General features: G+C 46.1%; 1 protein-coding gene across 6 annotated transcripts in view; it reads left to right on the forward strand.

Annotated features, from left to right (window-relative positions):
* Nucleotides 1-15,963, forward strand: part of MAGI3 (membrane associated guanylate kinase, WW and PDZ domain containing 3) — a 201,074-nt gene that overhangs the window by 139,188 nt on the left and 45,923 nt on the right. For all 6 annotated transcript variants that reach the window (XR_005065430.1, XM_037038724.1, XM_037038726.1 and 3 more), the window contains exons 7-9: nt 7,495-7,552; nt 11,541-11,635; nt 14,189-14,377. Coding sequence is in view for 5 of the 6 variants with exons in the window: in XM_037038724.1 (XP_036894619.1) it covers nt 7,495-7,552; nt 11,541-11,635; nt 14,189-14,377 (342 nt within the window). In the remaining variant the exon portion in view is untranslated. The remainder of the gene's footprint in view (nt 1-7,494; nt 7,553-11,540; nt 11,636-14,188; nt 14,378-15,963) is intronic.

Below are 15,963 nucleotides of genomic sequence, written 5' to 3' on the forward strand. Positions count from 1 at the left end.
GGAAAATGGAATTATTTAAAATTCTATTTGCAATGACTTTAAAAAAAATTAAATATGGGCAAACCGATATACTGAAAGATATGCAAGTCTCTCCTATATGGAAAACTCAAACACGTCACTGAAAGAAATTAATGAAGACCTAAAATAATTGAAGAGCTATACTATGTTCGTAGATTGGATGGCACGATATTGTTAATGATGTGAACAACATTAACATTTTCTCTAAATTGACATCTAAATTAATACAGTCTTAGTCAAAACCCTATAGCCCTGGCTGGTGTAGCTCAGTGGATTGAGCACGGGCCTGTGAAGCAAAGGGTCACCGGTTCGATTCCCAGTCAGGGCACATGCCTGGGTTGCGGGCCAGGTCCCCAGTAGGGGACACATGAGAGGCAACCACACACTGATGTTTCTCTCCTACTCTTTCTCCTTCCCTTCCCCTCTCTAAAAATAAATAAATAAAATCTTTTAAAAAAACCTGCAAGTTCATTTTGAAGAAAGTGACAGGTCATTCTAAGATACAGAGGTCAGTACAAAGGGTCTGTTCTGTCGTGTAAACGCACCCCATCTTCTTTACCCAGTCACCTAGCAAAGGGCACTGCGGTTGCTTTCCTGTCTTCGCCACTGTAAGTAATGCTGCAGTGAACATAGTGGCTCATGTGTCTTTGCAAATACATTTTTCAGGCAGATACCCAGGAGAGGGGTTGCTGGGCCTGTGGTAACTCTGTCCTCAGTTTCTTGAGGACGCGCCATGCTGCTTTCCGCAGTGGCCGTACAGTTTGTGTTCCCACCAGCAGCAAACGAGGGTTCCTTTTTCTCCACAACCTCTCTGACATTCATTATAAGAAATCATTTTTAAATCATTTTTATAACAAACCTAAGTTCTTGTGGTGAAAGTAGCCACTGTAACCTGAACTATGTAACACTATAGAATTTGACTTTTGGGGATTGTGAGTGTGGAATCAGTCTTCTCAGGCGCGTCTCGTGTGCTGGTCTCCATCCTTTTTCCTGCCAACTAATTGTTTTGAGTTCAGTTCTCTGCTGTTTCCTGTTTTCCCTTGGAGAGTGCATTCAGTTTCATAGCTTTAACTATCGATTTACCATAGTTGGGTCCCTTATCTGAATCTCTAGTATTGTTCTCTGCTCAAAATGCTATTTCTGTATTTCCTATTGACTCTCTTTTTGATTGTCCTACTAGCACTTCAAATAAACGAATTTAAAAGCAAACATTTTTCTCTCAGAGTCGCCCCCCCCCCCCCAGCGATGCCATCCTCACACCCCTCCGGGCCGGACGCCCTGCACCCGCACTTGCTCCTCCTCCCTCTTGCTCCCCCCCCACCCCGCTTTGCCGCCGTATTAGCATGAAAGGTTTTATAGTGCACGCCCACCACCAAGATACTCCAGGGCACATTTTCGGTGTTTCCACGTGGCTGTCTGTCCATCTGTCCTCTTTTCGTCTGTGCTTTTCCTTTTAGGCCTTTCTCTTCTTTCCTGGGCTCGCTGTGCACTTGCTGTGTCTTCAGACTTTTACCCCCCTGGAGTGACTTCTCCAGGGTGTCCCTTCTGCCAGAGGTCTCCAAAATGTTGGCGTTCCAACTATCTTCTGTTGGAACTTCTTTTTCATAAGGTTTCTTTTAGGAAAAGAAAGACAAATTAAGCTTCTCTTACTATTTTAGAGACAGGCTGGCAATCCTGTATGTGGCTGTATGTGATTATCACATTCACCAACCACCCAGAGGACTAATTACACTTGTCAAAGGCCCTGTGGAGATGTGCAGTTTGCTTTGCCCAGTTTAGTGGATTTAGAGACCATGTTACATAGTTTGGGGTTTTTTTTTTTCCGAAGATTTTATTTATTTTAGAGAGAGGGGAAGGGATGGAAAAAGGGAGAAAAATATGAAATTTGTGGTTGCCTGTCATGCGCCCCCAACTGGGGACCGGGCCACCACCCAGGCATGTGCCCTGACAGGGAATCAAACCAGTGACCCTTTGGTTCACAGTCTGGCACTTAATCCACTGAGCCACACCAGCCAGGGCCATGTTACATAATCCATACAAAACTAAAATGTGACTTTAAAGCTTTTCTGCAAAGATAGTACCAGTTGAAGAAAATACAAATACCCAAGCCCAAATGAATACTGAGAAAACAGCAGAGCTGGCAATTTTCATATTTTGCTGATGCTTTATTTCGTACATATTAGTAGAGTAGTACATGCATATTTATGCATAAATATATATATCTTGGAGGTACATGTTCAGGTTTTTTACTGACAAGGCTACCTGATCAAAAAGCATCGGCCACGTTGCCTGCTAACCTTTGTGACGGGTGACCACCTTCGAGCCTCCCCTGCTCGGATTCCTGTGACGGCTCCCTGCCCTCAGCAGAAGAAGCTGAGACTTCTGGTGAAGTAGTAAAGGCTTTGTGTGATTGCACCACAATCTTGTTTTCCCAGTTGTTTTTATGTCAGAAATACGACCTCTTTGCCTTTGCCGTGTGCCCGCTTATCTGCCAGGACCCAGCCCCACGCCCTGTGTCTGCCCAGCTCACGCCTGCTCATCCTTCTAAACTCACATCCCAAGTACCATTTCTTTGTCACCTCCTCTGCCATTCTCTTCCAGATCAGAGACAGGCATTCTCTCCTCTCCGCTCAACAGTACCATATGGCGTGTGTCTAGGATAGCACTAATTATATTGCACTGTTACTAAATGCCCAGATTCCAGAAGGGCAGTAGTTTGTTTCAGTCATCCTTGTGTCCCTTCAGTAGAGACGTAAGTGTGTGGAAGGGTGGGAGGGAGGGAAGGAAGGAAGGAAGGAAGATGCCCTGTCCCCCAGATTGTTCTGGTCTTCCTTCTTGAGAAAGTGCTGGGCGAGGCAGTAAACAGTGAGCCCATCTTTGCTCACTGGTTTGCAGGCGACAGAGAACCGACACACAGGAACCAGAGACGAGGCTGAAAGACCTGCTGACAAGTGAACGTGACGGGGCTCTGGCCCTGCGTCTGTGTGCACTCCCCACGGCCTTTCCCCTGTGGGAGGTGGACTCGGGTGTTCTGCCTCTGGCCTCTGTGTCCAGCTGCCGGCCCGCCCACGAGGCGGGCACGGGGGAGACCAGAGTGGGTTGCAGGCAGGCCGGCACCCACAGCCCTGGGCCGGGCTCATTGGATTCACTCCCTGATCTCGCCAGTCCGAGAAGACACTTTCATCTTGGAGAAGAAAATGAAGAGGCTCAGAAAACTGGCAGTGTTTCTGCCATTCTTGCCCCTCTGAGGACGGTGGAAAATTGGGTGTTTGTGTCCCCTAAGGCTCTTTCCATTGAGGGTGACCAGTGTCCTGGTCAGCTCAGGACTGACCTGTGTGTTCCCGTCGCCCCAGCGTGGGCATGAATAGCGAGCACGGCACCGTGCGGTCAGCCTACTGGGGCTGCCCTGAGATGGAGCAGCTGGAACAGCGTGCGGCGCTCGGCTTGCAGTGCTCCGCTCCTGCGGCGCTGTTCTCCCCGCTCTGCCTTCCACGGTTGGTCTAGGCGACCTCGTCAGCTGCCGCGCCTTGACCCCCGTGTCTCCCAGATCCTTGTCTCCCCACATTTCTCACCTGGAGAGACCGTTGGGTGTTCCCAGTGCGATGTGGCGCCAGCCCCCAGATGGAGCCCCTCCCAGACGGAGCTCAGCCTCCTGCCTCCCTTGCCGTCCTGCCCTCGGCAGGAGACGCCGCCTCCTCCCAGTTCCTGCAGTTCAGAACTGATCCTCATCCTCCGTCTTTTTTCTCACCGTCCTTCTTCATCGCAGTTAGCCGCCGAGTTCTATCGGCTCTGACCTTCATAAAACACCTGCCGTTTCTTCAGTGTCCAGCAGTGCCAGCAACTCCTTACGTGTCATCTATCGTCCAAATGCCTCTAAATCCAGATCCACACCTTCTTCCTATTCCCACAGCTTTATAAGTGTTTGGTGGGTTTTTAAATTTTTACCATTTCCATGCCAGAAGAGACATTAACCTGGCATCCCATTGGTCTCCTCCCTCAAATCCTCACATTGGCCATGGAGCCCCGTTGCTTTGACTTCTTTGTCTCTGTTGCCTGCTCCTTCTTCTCAGCCCCTCTTCCACCGCCTTCCTGCCTTCACAATTTCTTATCTAGGCTCTTAATGGTAGATTTATTTGTCTGCCTTTATTTTCACTCTGCTTCATCCATTTCATCCTCTGTGACTGCTGCCCATAATCTTCCTCAAATGTAAATGTGATCACATCACAGCCCAGCTTAATCAGTTCCATCACCATCAAAATTAGGACCGAATTCCTTCCCATGGCACTACAGGTGTGTGGTTTGGTGCTTGCTTATTAGGGAACACCCTACGCATGCCAGTCACTCCAGCCCAGTCCAGTTACTTGTAATGATTGGAAAGGCCAGGCATCCTTACACTTTGGTGCTCCTTGATCGGCTCGGACAGCCGCCCCTCCCCGACCCTGAATGGTCCTTTAAGACGGCACCCTCCTTTAGAAGGTGCTTCTGGCAGCTGCTCTCACCAGGCGGGTAGAGTCCTCCTCCTGCACGGCCCGTGCTTATCCTCATGATGACATTCCTCTCTTCTGCCTTCCTCTTTAGACTGAACCGTTGAGGTCAGGAATTGTGTCCCCCCCCCCACCTTTTTTTAAATTTATTGATTTTGGCAGGGTTCATTGATTTGTTGTTCCACGTATTGATGCATTCATTGGTTGCTGCTTGTATGCGCCCTGAATGGAGATCAAACCTGCAACCTTGACATATTGGGATGATACTCTAACCAAATAAGCGAACAAGCCAGGGCCAAGAATTGTGTTTATAACTTTAGTTTTGCATAAGGAAGGAAAGAGGAGGAAGAGAAGGAAGGGGAAAATGAAAAAGAGAAGAAAAAAGGACATCAGTGAAGGAATTAACCCCCTGGTAGTGTATAAAATTGCTAGGTATTTTAGCCTTTTATTACCTTTATTTAAATGGGAAAATAATCACTTCATCTGTATTAAATCTGCCCTGCCAAAAAACTGGCTAATGGTATCACTCCCTGGTTCCGGGTTTATAGTGATTACTTAAAGTGACCCACAAAGTAAATGACCAATTTCACTCTCCTAAAGAGAGAGCTGTACTTTATTCATTCCTCGTTGCTTTAAGTGTTAACTAAAGTGCTGAATTAATTTCCAGGTTGACTCTGCCATATATTTATGTTGCTCTTTTGTCCTTGTTAAGCATCAGTGCATTTCTGTTTAGTGAATTTTTCGGATAGCAGATGGAAGGTTTCACCTGACTCGAGTTCCTTCACTTGCTGCAGATTTCCTGAAAGACAAGGGTGACCTAGTCCAGTGTGGTCATAGACTTCGTCTTCCCACAGCACCACTCAGTTCCCATGCCAGGTGGAGAAAATTTCTATTGCAAGGGAAAACTCTTTCGTGGAAGATCCTTAATGATAGTACCTCGGTAATATTATTATAGAACGGTTCTTCCTGGGTAGGTAGCTCAGTTGGTTAGAGTGTTGTTCAGATGCACCAGGATTGTGGGTTCAATCCCCAGTCAGGGCACATACAAGAATCAACCAATGAATGCATGAATAAGTGGAACAACAAATAGATGTGCCTCCCTCTCTCTCTCGGTTTCTCTCTCTCTCCCCCCATCTTCCTCTCTCTAAAATCAATAAATTAAAATGTATATATTATTACAGAACATTTTTAGAGATATAATCCAACAAATACTCTTATTCCTGTAACAGTTGCACGGTCGTGAAATACTGCTCCTAGTGAATTGGCAGGGGTTGGCCTCACAGCCGTGGGGGATCAGAGTGAGTGGAACTGCATCTCGGTCCTTCTGTTTCCTCCCAGCAGTTCCGTTTCAGCTCTTCTCACCTTTCCCACCTCAGACATTCAACCAGGGCTTTCAAGGGAAAACACAGAACCTCACCATGGTCTGAGGCCACCAGTTGCTCCTCACACACACAAACGCACACACAGGCAGAAAATACGCCGGAGAAAGGGGGTAGATGGAGGTGATGGAGACGTTTTCCTGGAGAGCCTGGTCATCTGTGTTCTCCTTCTATTCTGAAGGGGCAATAATATTTTTTATTAGCGCATAAGAGATTGCATAGCTTGTGAGGTTCGTTATACTGGAATTGTTACTGATAAAGTCAATAACATCATAATTGGCTAAATGATAAAACATCAACAAGTCTTGATACACCTAAGCCTGTTTCCGGTCTGGTATTCACCATCGGTATATATGTGTTTTAGCACAGCCGAAAAATACTCTAAAAGAAATTGAAGATAAAAGTGGGGGATTTCTCTTGGAGAAATCTTCTGGTTTTTTGTTTCTGTTTTTTTTTTTTGGTTCTATTTCACAGGTCAGTTACTGGCAATAAGTAATTTACAATGACCCTATGCAAGCTATTTCTTTGTCACTACACACGAGTGCAATTCTGCCCGAGGCACCGTGGTAGTTAAGTAAAATTCTCTTTGGCTACTCAGATCAAGTTAATGCAAAGGAAAGTAGGCATTTTGTTGGATTTTAAGCAAACCTCGGCTGCCCACTCGAAATGGCAGAAATCCAGGGCTGGACTTTGCTCTGGGGAGGAGTGGGTCAGAATATGACGGAACAGGTATCGTGGTGCAAAGTGTGGGGAGCAGCCACGCCTCCTGCTGTACTACTGCAGGCGAGCATGTCTCACGTCAGCGTCACCAAGCTTTTTAAATGTGAGGACAACAGCCCTCTCTCCTGTCCATGGTTTCGCTTTCTGTGGTTTCAGGTACCTGCGGACAACTGTGGACCAAAAGCATTAAATGGGAAATTCCAGAAATAAACCGTTCATAGGTTGTAAATTGCACACTGTTCCGAGTAGCGTGATGAAATCTTGTGCTGTCCTGCTTCGTCCAGCCCAGGATGTGAACCCTCCCTTTGTCCAGCGCACCCACACTGTGTCCCCCCACCCATGGTCGCTTCGTAGCCGTCGGGGTTATCAGACTGACTGTCACACTATGAAAGTGCTTGTGTTAAGTCACCCTGTTTTCCTCGGTAATGGCCCCCAAAGGGCAGGAGAAGCGATGCTGGCAGTTCAGATGCACCAAAGAGAGACACGAAGTGCTCTGAGTGGGAAGGTGTGTGTGGATAGGAAAACCTTAATATATCTGGGGGTTGGTAGGATCTGCGGCTGCAGGCATCCACGGGGGTCTTGGAACGGATCCCTTAGGGATAAAGAGGGACGACTCCATGCCAGATGATGTTTTAAACAATTAGCATTTTTATGGCTTGCAATTCAGATAAACACCTTTGGGTTTAATGTCCTCTCATGTTGTGAGGTTCTGATTACTTACGGAGACTCCCCTGGCTATTGAAGAAGCCACTCAGACCCCAAACGTTTGCTCTTTCAAAGTGAGCCCTCAGCTTTCTGTCTGTCTCCCAGATGTGTAAATTCACTCACTGGCACATTTTTTCCTGTTGGTTTTGAAGCTGGCATTTCACTCAGTCCTTTCTTTTCTTTTGCAGAGCTTCCTTATGGCTGGGAGAAAATAGAGGACCCTCAGTACGGGACATACTATGTTGAGTGAGTTTGTTACCTCCGTTACTGTTCTCCCAAATGTGGGGCTTTCACTGCACAGCTTTTGGGGATGCCCGCCGCCGAGCATCCGGCTGCTGCCATTCAGCCATCACGGTTGTCAGGGAGGGGGTGAGAGGGCGGGGCTTGAGCCTTTACTTCCCTGAGTCGGGGTTTCCAGGAAGCTAGAGGATAGTGGCTGGGGATGAGTAGCTGGAGACGTTACCCTCACTTCTGCAGCCTCTATAGAGAAAGGCAGTGGACAGAGAATGTGAAACATGAACTCCGAAGGTCACTTGCAGCACGAAAGCTGCTTAGTTTTGAAAGCAAAGAAAGACCTTGAAGGGCAGTGTATCATAGGGCCCAAAATTCTGGGGTGTATGATTAAAAGTGTTCTCTCTTTTAAGGAGTTCCTCCAGGAAAACTTGGTAATTTGGGGGGTGGGGGTGGCAGCTGCTCCTTCCACAGCTGTTAGGGTTGTGTTTAAACAGACAGATGTTGGTGTGCGACACCAGACACCTGGCTTTGTCAGCCAGAGAAATGAAGGTAACGTCAGCACCTAATTTTTCCTTCCCTTTTCTTCATTTATCGAATCGCTCCATTGTTATGATCATTGGGGTTGCTTGCCTTCCAAATGCTATAGATACAGTTTTGACCTTGGGCATCTAGTACCAGACGGTAATTGCTTCAGAAATGTTACTGTTTCCCTGGAAACTAGAAGTCTGAGCCTACTGCCTTCCTAGTGAAGGCAAAATGATATTATTACCTGGAACAAGTAGCAAACCTGAGAACCTTCTACTTTTATGATTGCTTGTTAGTTTGTTATCATGAATTGGCCTAAACAAATGCCAGTTTCTCTTTTTCATCCTTAAAGTACCTCGGACTCCCATTGTAACTCTAGTCTTTGTCCTAATGTGCGGATTGTCCCTGGAGGTATTTTGCTGAGAGAGATTTGGGGGCACGCTTAAAAATCTAACTTGTACCCTAAGGAAAAGACTCAGTGTGGCCCTTAAATCTATAACCTATCAATGCCAGTATTTTGGTTCCTTTGACAGGCAATGCTAATTTTATTTCCATTGTGCTATTAAGTATCTTGCTGATACTATGATGTGAAAAGCATACAGCAGCTCTTTGGTTATTTTTCTCTAACACGTATTTAGTTACAATAAAGAAGCAAACATTTTTGAAGTCCAAAGAATATTTGAAGGCCAACTAAAAGGGTTGTGTGAGATTTGTTTTTCTCCCCAGTCCTTTAGTCGATTTAAATTGGGCTTCAGTCAACTATTATGTGCCACGGACACTTCTGAACATATCTGAGATAATAATTCTCATTCTCCTATTGTCCATTCCAAATGAATTTGAACATGTGGTCAAGAGGTGAAAGTCATTTGCCTGTTACAGACTCTTGGGCTGAATGATCTGGTTCTCATTAAGCAAGGCTATCATAGTGCAGCAACTCCGGGGCAAACCCCAAAGTGACCTGCTCCCAGCTGTCACCCGGGTGCGTGAAATAGCCAGCATTAGCAGCGGTGGCAATGGGATTTGGTCTGATTGTTCCCAGAACGTGCTCATTCTGCAGGCAGATAATTTATTAGATTAAGAAGGAGCAGGCTGTACTGGAGACGCACATGAGTGTGGAGTTGGCCGAGCTGTGGAATGTGGCCGCATCCCAGACGGGTTAGTTTTGGCATCTCCAGCACAGCGATCCACAGCGAGTTTACTAATGGAGATAAAAAGCTGTTGCCGCAATGGCCACTCTTTGGCTCTCTCAGCTTGTCAAACCAGATGGCACCGCGATCGCTCTTGGCAGGCGCCTGCTGGTAGTAACGGCGGCTGCAACGGTGGTGTTTCTGTGTGCATTTTGATTTCCGAATCTGAGATTCCAGCTTGGATTTAGTTTTGAAAATAAAATTATTCCAAAAATTTAAGGGCAGGCCTTGCAGAAGACTGCCTATGTAAGGAACGTTGTCTTACTGTATTGCTTTAAATGTCTCAGCGCACTGTGGTAACCAAGGGGACATCTATGTCCTGTCCAGTATCTCAGACTCTTCATAGAAGAAGAATGGTTTCGTTTGCTGAGACAAATTGTTAAAATCCGGATGGCATACACAAAACTCTTAGCACAGATGGGATTCCAAACTCTGTGCCTGTGTTTAGTCATGCTTGTTTGCTCCCTTACTTACTTTTCTGACAATCTTCAGTCTCCTCTCTTCACATAGCTGGTTATGTGGGAAACAAAGTCTGTTACATCTTAGCAACGTTGCACCTCTAAGTAACTAAACGGAAAGGAGACTGTTTTTACTTTTTTGTTTTGTTTTGGGACAGCATGTTAATCCAGGTAGTTGAAGGTGGCGGGTGCAGCTCCCTCACTACAGTCTTACATTCTTCTGTCGGAGAGTTTTCAGGAACAGGATTCCTCGTTTGCACAGTTCTATTCTCTCCTCCCACACATTGCAAAGAGGATAAATACAAATTACTACTTTCTACGATCTGATATCTGGGAGGCAAAGTGAGTCACTCTAACCCTAGAAGATGTTAAGAGTGAGCCGAGGTCCTTTCTAAACAGGTTTATTATTGTTGTTTTGAAGTGTCATTTTCCAGTTGTTTAATTTTTTCAGCAATATGAAAATGTCAGTATTTAATGAATAACTTTAGAAGTGGCACCTAGCTTAACACCGGTGATCTTCATTTTCTCAGAAGGTTAAACAGTGAGTTGATCAGGTGCCGCTCATGGTCAGAAGCAGGAGCGCACTTGAGTTTTTGTGATGTCAGAGCCCGGGGAATGTCGGGCAGAACCCGACAGCCTTGGGGCTCTGAAAGCAGTAACTGCGTTGGCCTCGGGGTCATCAGGACACTGGAGTGACAGAGACCTGGCAGCTGCCCCCTCCTCTGTCACCGTTAATGTTCACAAACAGCGAGGGGATTGTGCAAGTTGTGTGACTGCTCTTGTGCAGGTGTCCTAGTCCTCGGCCACAGTCTGGAATGCTGCTGGCTCAGTGTTCGTCGGCGTTCAACAACATCACTTTTTAAAAAACAGATTTGGCTGGAAAACGCGTGTCATTAGGCTGAAATACATGTGTGCTTTGGGAGTGCTAGAATATCGTTCCCATGGCTTCCGCATTAGCCCCGTTTGTGGTCCTGAGCCCCTTGTACAGCAGCTGCGTTCTTAGCCAACGTCCAGCTGACCGACCCGCCCGGAGGGCCCTGCCCTGCCCCCTCCGCAGCACGTCCTCTCGCCCGTGGGGTGTTGGCACCAGGGGCTGATCACTCACCCTCGTTGTGTCCCTCTTCTCTGCGTTCCCCCACAGACTTGTATGCTTTCCAAGTCAATTGAGAGTGTCCCCGAATCAGAAATGCCCGTTAAACTTACGTTGCAATTACATAACTCATTTAATCATTATATAATTAAGAAGAAAGTTAAGTGCAAAGGAGTTGTTCTGTAAGAATGTAATTTGCTAAAAGCACACCTCTTCTCTGACTTGCTGCTAAATGGATGTGGGCGAGCCCGTGGAAAAGTAATAGTAAAATTCTAGAAGGCTTCTGTACCCAGGTTTCCTCCAAAGTGTTTTCATAGCTGCTTCATTTTAGAGAAACTTAACACTCTCCTACTGTTAACTACCTTATTAAAAAATTGCTCAGTCACCAGCGTTATGGTTGCATCAGCTATGAGGACTACTACGGTTTTTTGTGCATTTAGACTAAAACTTGGTTTTTATTTTTGTTTTTTAATTTGCATTTTAGTTTCTTTTCTGTCACCCTGCATTCATGAAGAAGCTGTAGTGATTGTGTCAGTGGCTGTGACTCCTGGGCATCGTCTCTGGGCTTTGCTTTAGTTGCCGGAAGCCCTTCCACTGCGACGTGTCAGCTCCGTTTGTCCCCCGCCTGAGGGTCTGAACTGTCCCTGACACTGTGGTGATGGAACGGTCTGGTGGCCGGTTTTAAAACGGTGTAACTCTTTCATCTCAAACTGAAATGCATGTTTTTCTGCACTTTACAGTCACCTTAACCAGAAAACCCAGTTTGAAAATCCAGTGGAGGAAGCCAAAAGGAAAAAGCAGTCAGGACAACCTGATGTGGGGTCTTCAAAACCAGGTAGGACTTTCTCCTAACCCGTGACACTTACAGCTGACGGAATTCAAAGTGACTTGGAGCTCTTCGTCGTTGGGGCTCAGAAATCCGACAGAGAGTGTCTCATGTTTGCTGCTGTGAAGATGGGCCGGATCTCGGCCCCACACTGGAGTGTTTCGAGAACACTGACGTTTTTCTCGTGCCGTGTGAACTGTTGCGAGAAGGGCCTGGGAGCTTTGTTACAGGTGGGGGATTTAAGATTGGTTTGATTCCTAATGTGTAAGGCCAGTATTAGATCTCTCATTCATTATGGGTGTCTCCCAAGTTAATTGCTTAGGTCTGTTATCAGCAACCATTCAGGATTCTTCATTAGCTGATACGAAGAAGTACTAAATAAGTCCATCATATCATTTGCCTCTCAGGTGGGATGGTATTAATCATACTAGGGTCATTTAGGGAAACATTTTAAAACTCAGTGGGATCTGAGATTTTGGGGAGCCTGGCTATGTGTGTTTTGAAAAACCTGTGCAGCAGTTTCTTACCTTCTGTTCTTCCCTCCCCGTCTTCTCCCCCCACCACATCTGTGATTAACGACCACGGTAGCGGCTTGTGTGGTCGTGTTGTAGCGACCGAGTAGACCCCCAGCTCTGTTGCCCGTGAGAGAAACCATTCTTTCTTGTAGCTACTCTTCAAAACCCGGTCTCGTCTCTTAAGTTTTGCATTTGATTTAGCAAGTATTTTTAGTTTAACAAATCTTTTTGAGCACCTACCAGATGCCTTGCCAGGAATATGGTATTCAAAAACGATTGGACAGGTCTGGCCCTCAACAGTTGACAGTCTCATGTAGGAAACAAATGGTCACAACATAGGATGACAGGTGGCATCCGGGAATAGCGGTTAAATGTGCATGGGTGGGTGGGTTTGAATCCCAGCTGTGTGACTTTAGGTGAGTTCCCTAAACTCTCTGTGCCTCTGTGTTCCTCCTCTAAAAAATAGGGGTAATACTATAATTATCTCCTAAGGGGATTCAGAGTTGCAAATTAATACAAGCAAAGTGCTTACAGCGTATCTGCAAATGGTGACAGATAAGTGGTGCCTTTCATTGTCATAGAGACGTACAGGGGCGGCGGCACCTTAAAGCTGGGAGTGCTCAGTGCTGCTTTGGTGGAGAAAACCACGGGGGCCCATCACTTCTGAACCGGGTCTTGGGGTGTCAGGAAAAGTTAAATCAGAAAGACAGAAATTTTAGAGGACGTGAAAGTTCACAGCAACGTCATCCGTTGTAGCCAAAAAGTGGAAACGGCCCCAGTGCCCATCAGCTGACATGGATGAATGGAGTAAGATCTGCCCGGGCAGCGGAACGTGCTCTGGCAGTTGCAAGAGTGGGGCACTGACACACGCTGCGACCCAGACGAACCTCGGGAACGTGACGAGGGGTGAGAGGGGCCACTCAGAAGACTCATATTATGTGGCTCCAGTTCATGCAAAAAGTCCAGACTGGGCAGATCTGTAGACAGTTAGATGAGTGTTTACCCAAGATGAGGTGTGGGTTCAGGTCGGGGAGGAAGCGCAGCGACTGCTGGTGGGCCTGGGGATTTCTTGTCTGAGGGAGAGCTTTTCCTAGAATTAGGTTACGGTGACGAGCGAACAGCACTTGTCCACTGTCCGTGGCTGAATTCTGTCGTATGTGAGTTATATCTCAATAGAACTGTTCAAAAATATTTGGCATAACATGCTAAACCATCTTTTTAAAAGCTAACTTAAACAGTGTTTTGGAAATTATGAATCTGTCTGCTTTGGTCCTCTCGGGGTTTTCAGAAGCGCCCTGATGGCAGCCATTGTGGCGAGGGCAGGGGAGGTCCTGGGGACAGGGAGGGAGGTGTTCTCTGCAGATGTGGACCACCCTCAGTTCTGAGACCATCTGAGGAAGTCGCTAAAAATAGGCTTGTTGGTGGGGCTGGGCTGTTTTTCATCCTGAGGCAGCCAGTGAACATGAGTGAGAGAAGCAGGAAGCTACTTCCTGTGTTTAGGGATTCTCTCCTCCCGTCAGATGTCAGTGCAAGGCCGCAGAAAGCCTGGGCTGTCCTTATGAGAAGCTCTGCCAACAGCCTTTCTCACAGGTGTGTGACGGTTGTCTCCGTCTTCCCTGCGCCGTGTGCACCCTCGGCTCAGTGGATGCTTGTTCAAGGGCAGGGCGCAGCGGGGTGGGTGTCGCTGACCTTCAGGAGTTGAGTAGTCAGGGTGCACCTCCCGTTTTGAGTCCAGACAAGCGACTCCTTCGGTGAAAGTAGGTACAAACAAGGCGATGCGGAGGAGGGGAAGTAGGCGCTTTTACCTTTCATGGAACATGGAAGGATCCTAGAGAAGAGAAGTGACTCACCACGTTTTTTTTTTAGTGATTTACTAGTAGTTTATGAATTTAAGTTCTAACTGTTCCATAACATTAGATTCTCTCTAATGTTCTCTTCTTTGTGGTTCGTTGTGTTTAAGTTACGCAGACTACCTTACATATTGCCTTCAAAGGCCATAGGCCTGGTCATGGTTTTCGTGCTCAAAGCCATTTCTCGTTTGGCCCAGACATGGAGAAGTCCCACTTCACCCGAGACCCGTCCCAGCTGAAAGGCGTCCTCATTCGGGCGGCGCTGAAGAAAAGCGTGATGGGCTTCGGGTTCACCATCATCGGCGGGGACCGGCCCGATGAGTTCCTGCAGGTGAAGAACGTGCTGAAAGACGGGCCTGCCGCTCAGGACGGGAAGATCGCCCCAGGTGAGCGGCTTTTCAGAACGGCTTGAAGACTGGCGGTGCCGTACCAAATACCAGAGTGAAAGGGGACACACACTCACGCACACTCACACACACTCACACACACGGCGCAGCAGAAGTGAGGCCTGCTTGGGTGTGGTTGGCCGGGTAATCATAGGGGTGTGATAGTGTATAGTTTTATTTTTATTTTTTTGGATTTTATTTATTTATTTATTTTTAGGGGGAAAGGGAAGGAGAGAGAGAGAAATATCAATGTATGGCTGCCTCTGGTGTGTCCCCTGCCGGGAACTGGCCTGCAACCCACTCATGTGCCCTGACTGGGAATTGAACCACGATTGTGTGGTTCACAGGGCCGCGCTCAGTCCACTGAGCTACACCAGCCAGGGCTGATAGTGTATAGTTTTAATTTGAACATTTCACCTAATATGTCACATGGTGTGCTTGAGGGTGATGTTGTTATGTTACAGAATAACATGCTTAGGATTTTGTAATAAAGGATTTTGTAATAAAAAGGGGCATTATTTGTACCAGACCCTGTGCGTCTGCATATATAATAAATATATACGTGTACATATTCTGGATATTACATACCATCCCCATAGCATCTGGGGCAGTACTTCATTAAAAATGATTCGAGCATTTTTAAATTTCTGTAGCAAAAATGCATGACTAAATATATAATAAATTTTAGAAATAATACCAATACGTAAGTATATAGTATATTAACTATATAATTTGTATAGAGAGAAGGAACTAAATTATACAAATGAAGGAGATTTCTGTGTTAAAATAGCTTATCCTTTAAATTAGGTATGTATTAGTTTTGAGAGGGGCCATCTTTACAAATAAGTGAAAACAGAAAAGGTATTAAATTTATTAATTTTATGTAATTCTGAGTTAACTCTTTGGCTCTACTAAGCTAAGGATTTATGAACCATCTCAGAAAACTACTTGACTGTTTGGTTTTTATTCAATTATGCAGGGTGCTTTTGGAGCTACCTAACATTGACCTCTAATCTTCTTTGGAAAACGACCCATCGTTATGTTGATAGTGGCACCAAACAGATTGTCCCCCAGTTTTCTCCCAAGTTTTTTTCGTTTGTCTTTTTCCTTAGCCTCACTTATTGTGAATAAAATTCAGCAACTATGTGGAGAATGGTAGACACACATATTACCATTTTTACAGAGCTGTACCAATTAGTCTTTTCTGTAGTTTTCCTAACTTCATAATTTCTAGGAATTTGTACATGGCTGACAGTGTTTATAGCAGAGGGGAAGTTCAAGACTGGCTACAGATTCTGAAGGTGGTTTAAACACGTTTCTCCAGAAGAGTTTTCGTATTCCACTGAGGTTGCCTCTCGGGCTGTTGAATAGACATCCCTGGCCCTCTGCTGCCCCACCCTGTGAACGCAGCCTGCGTTTGGACACTTCCAAAGTCATTGTGCTTTTCGTGGTGGATATCGGCCTGTTTCCAGTTAGGATGTGGAATCTTTCAAATTATGCTTCCCCATGTAGGTGATGGGAACTTAAAGAAACTTAATCAAAAGTTATATTTATAAAGATCATTATCTTAGCCCTCCTCTATAACA

The sequence above is a fragment of the Sturnira hondurensis genome, unplaced genomic scaffold (assembly GCF_014824575.4).
Source record: "Sturnira hondurensis isolate 20B ecotype Veracruz unplaced genomic scaffold, ASM1482457v3 Scaffold0024822, whole genome shotgun sequence".
Lineage (NCBI taxonomy): Eukaryota > Metazoa > Chordata > Mammalia > Chiroptera > Phyllostomidae > Sturnira > Sturnira hondurensis.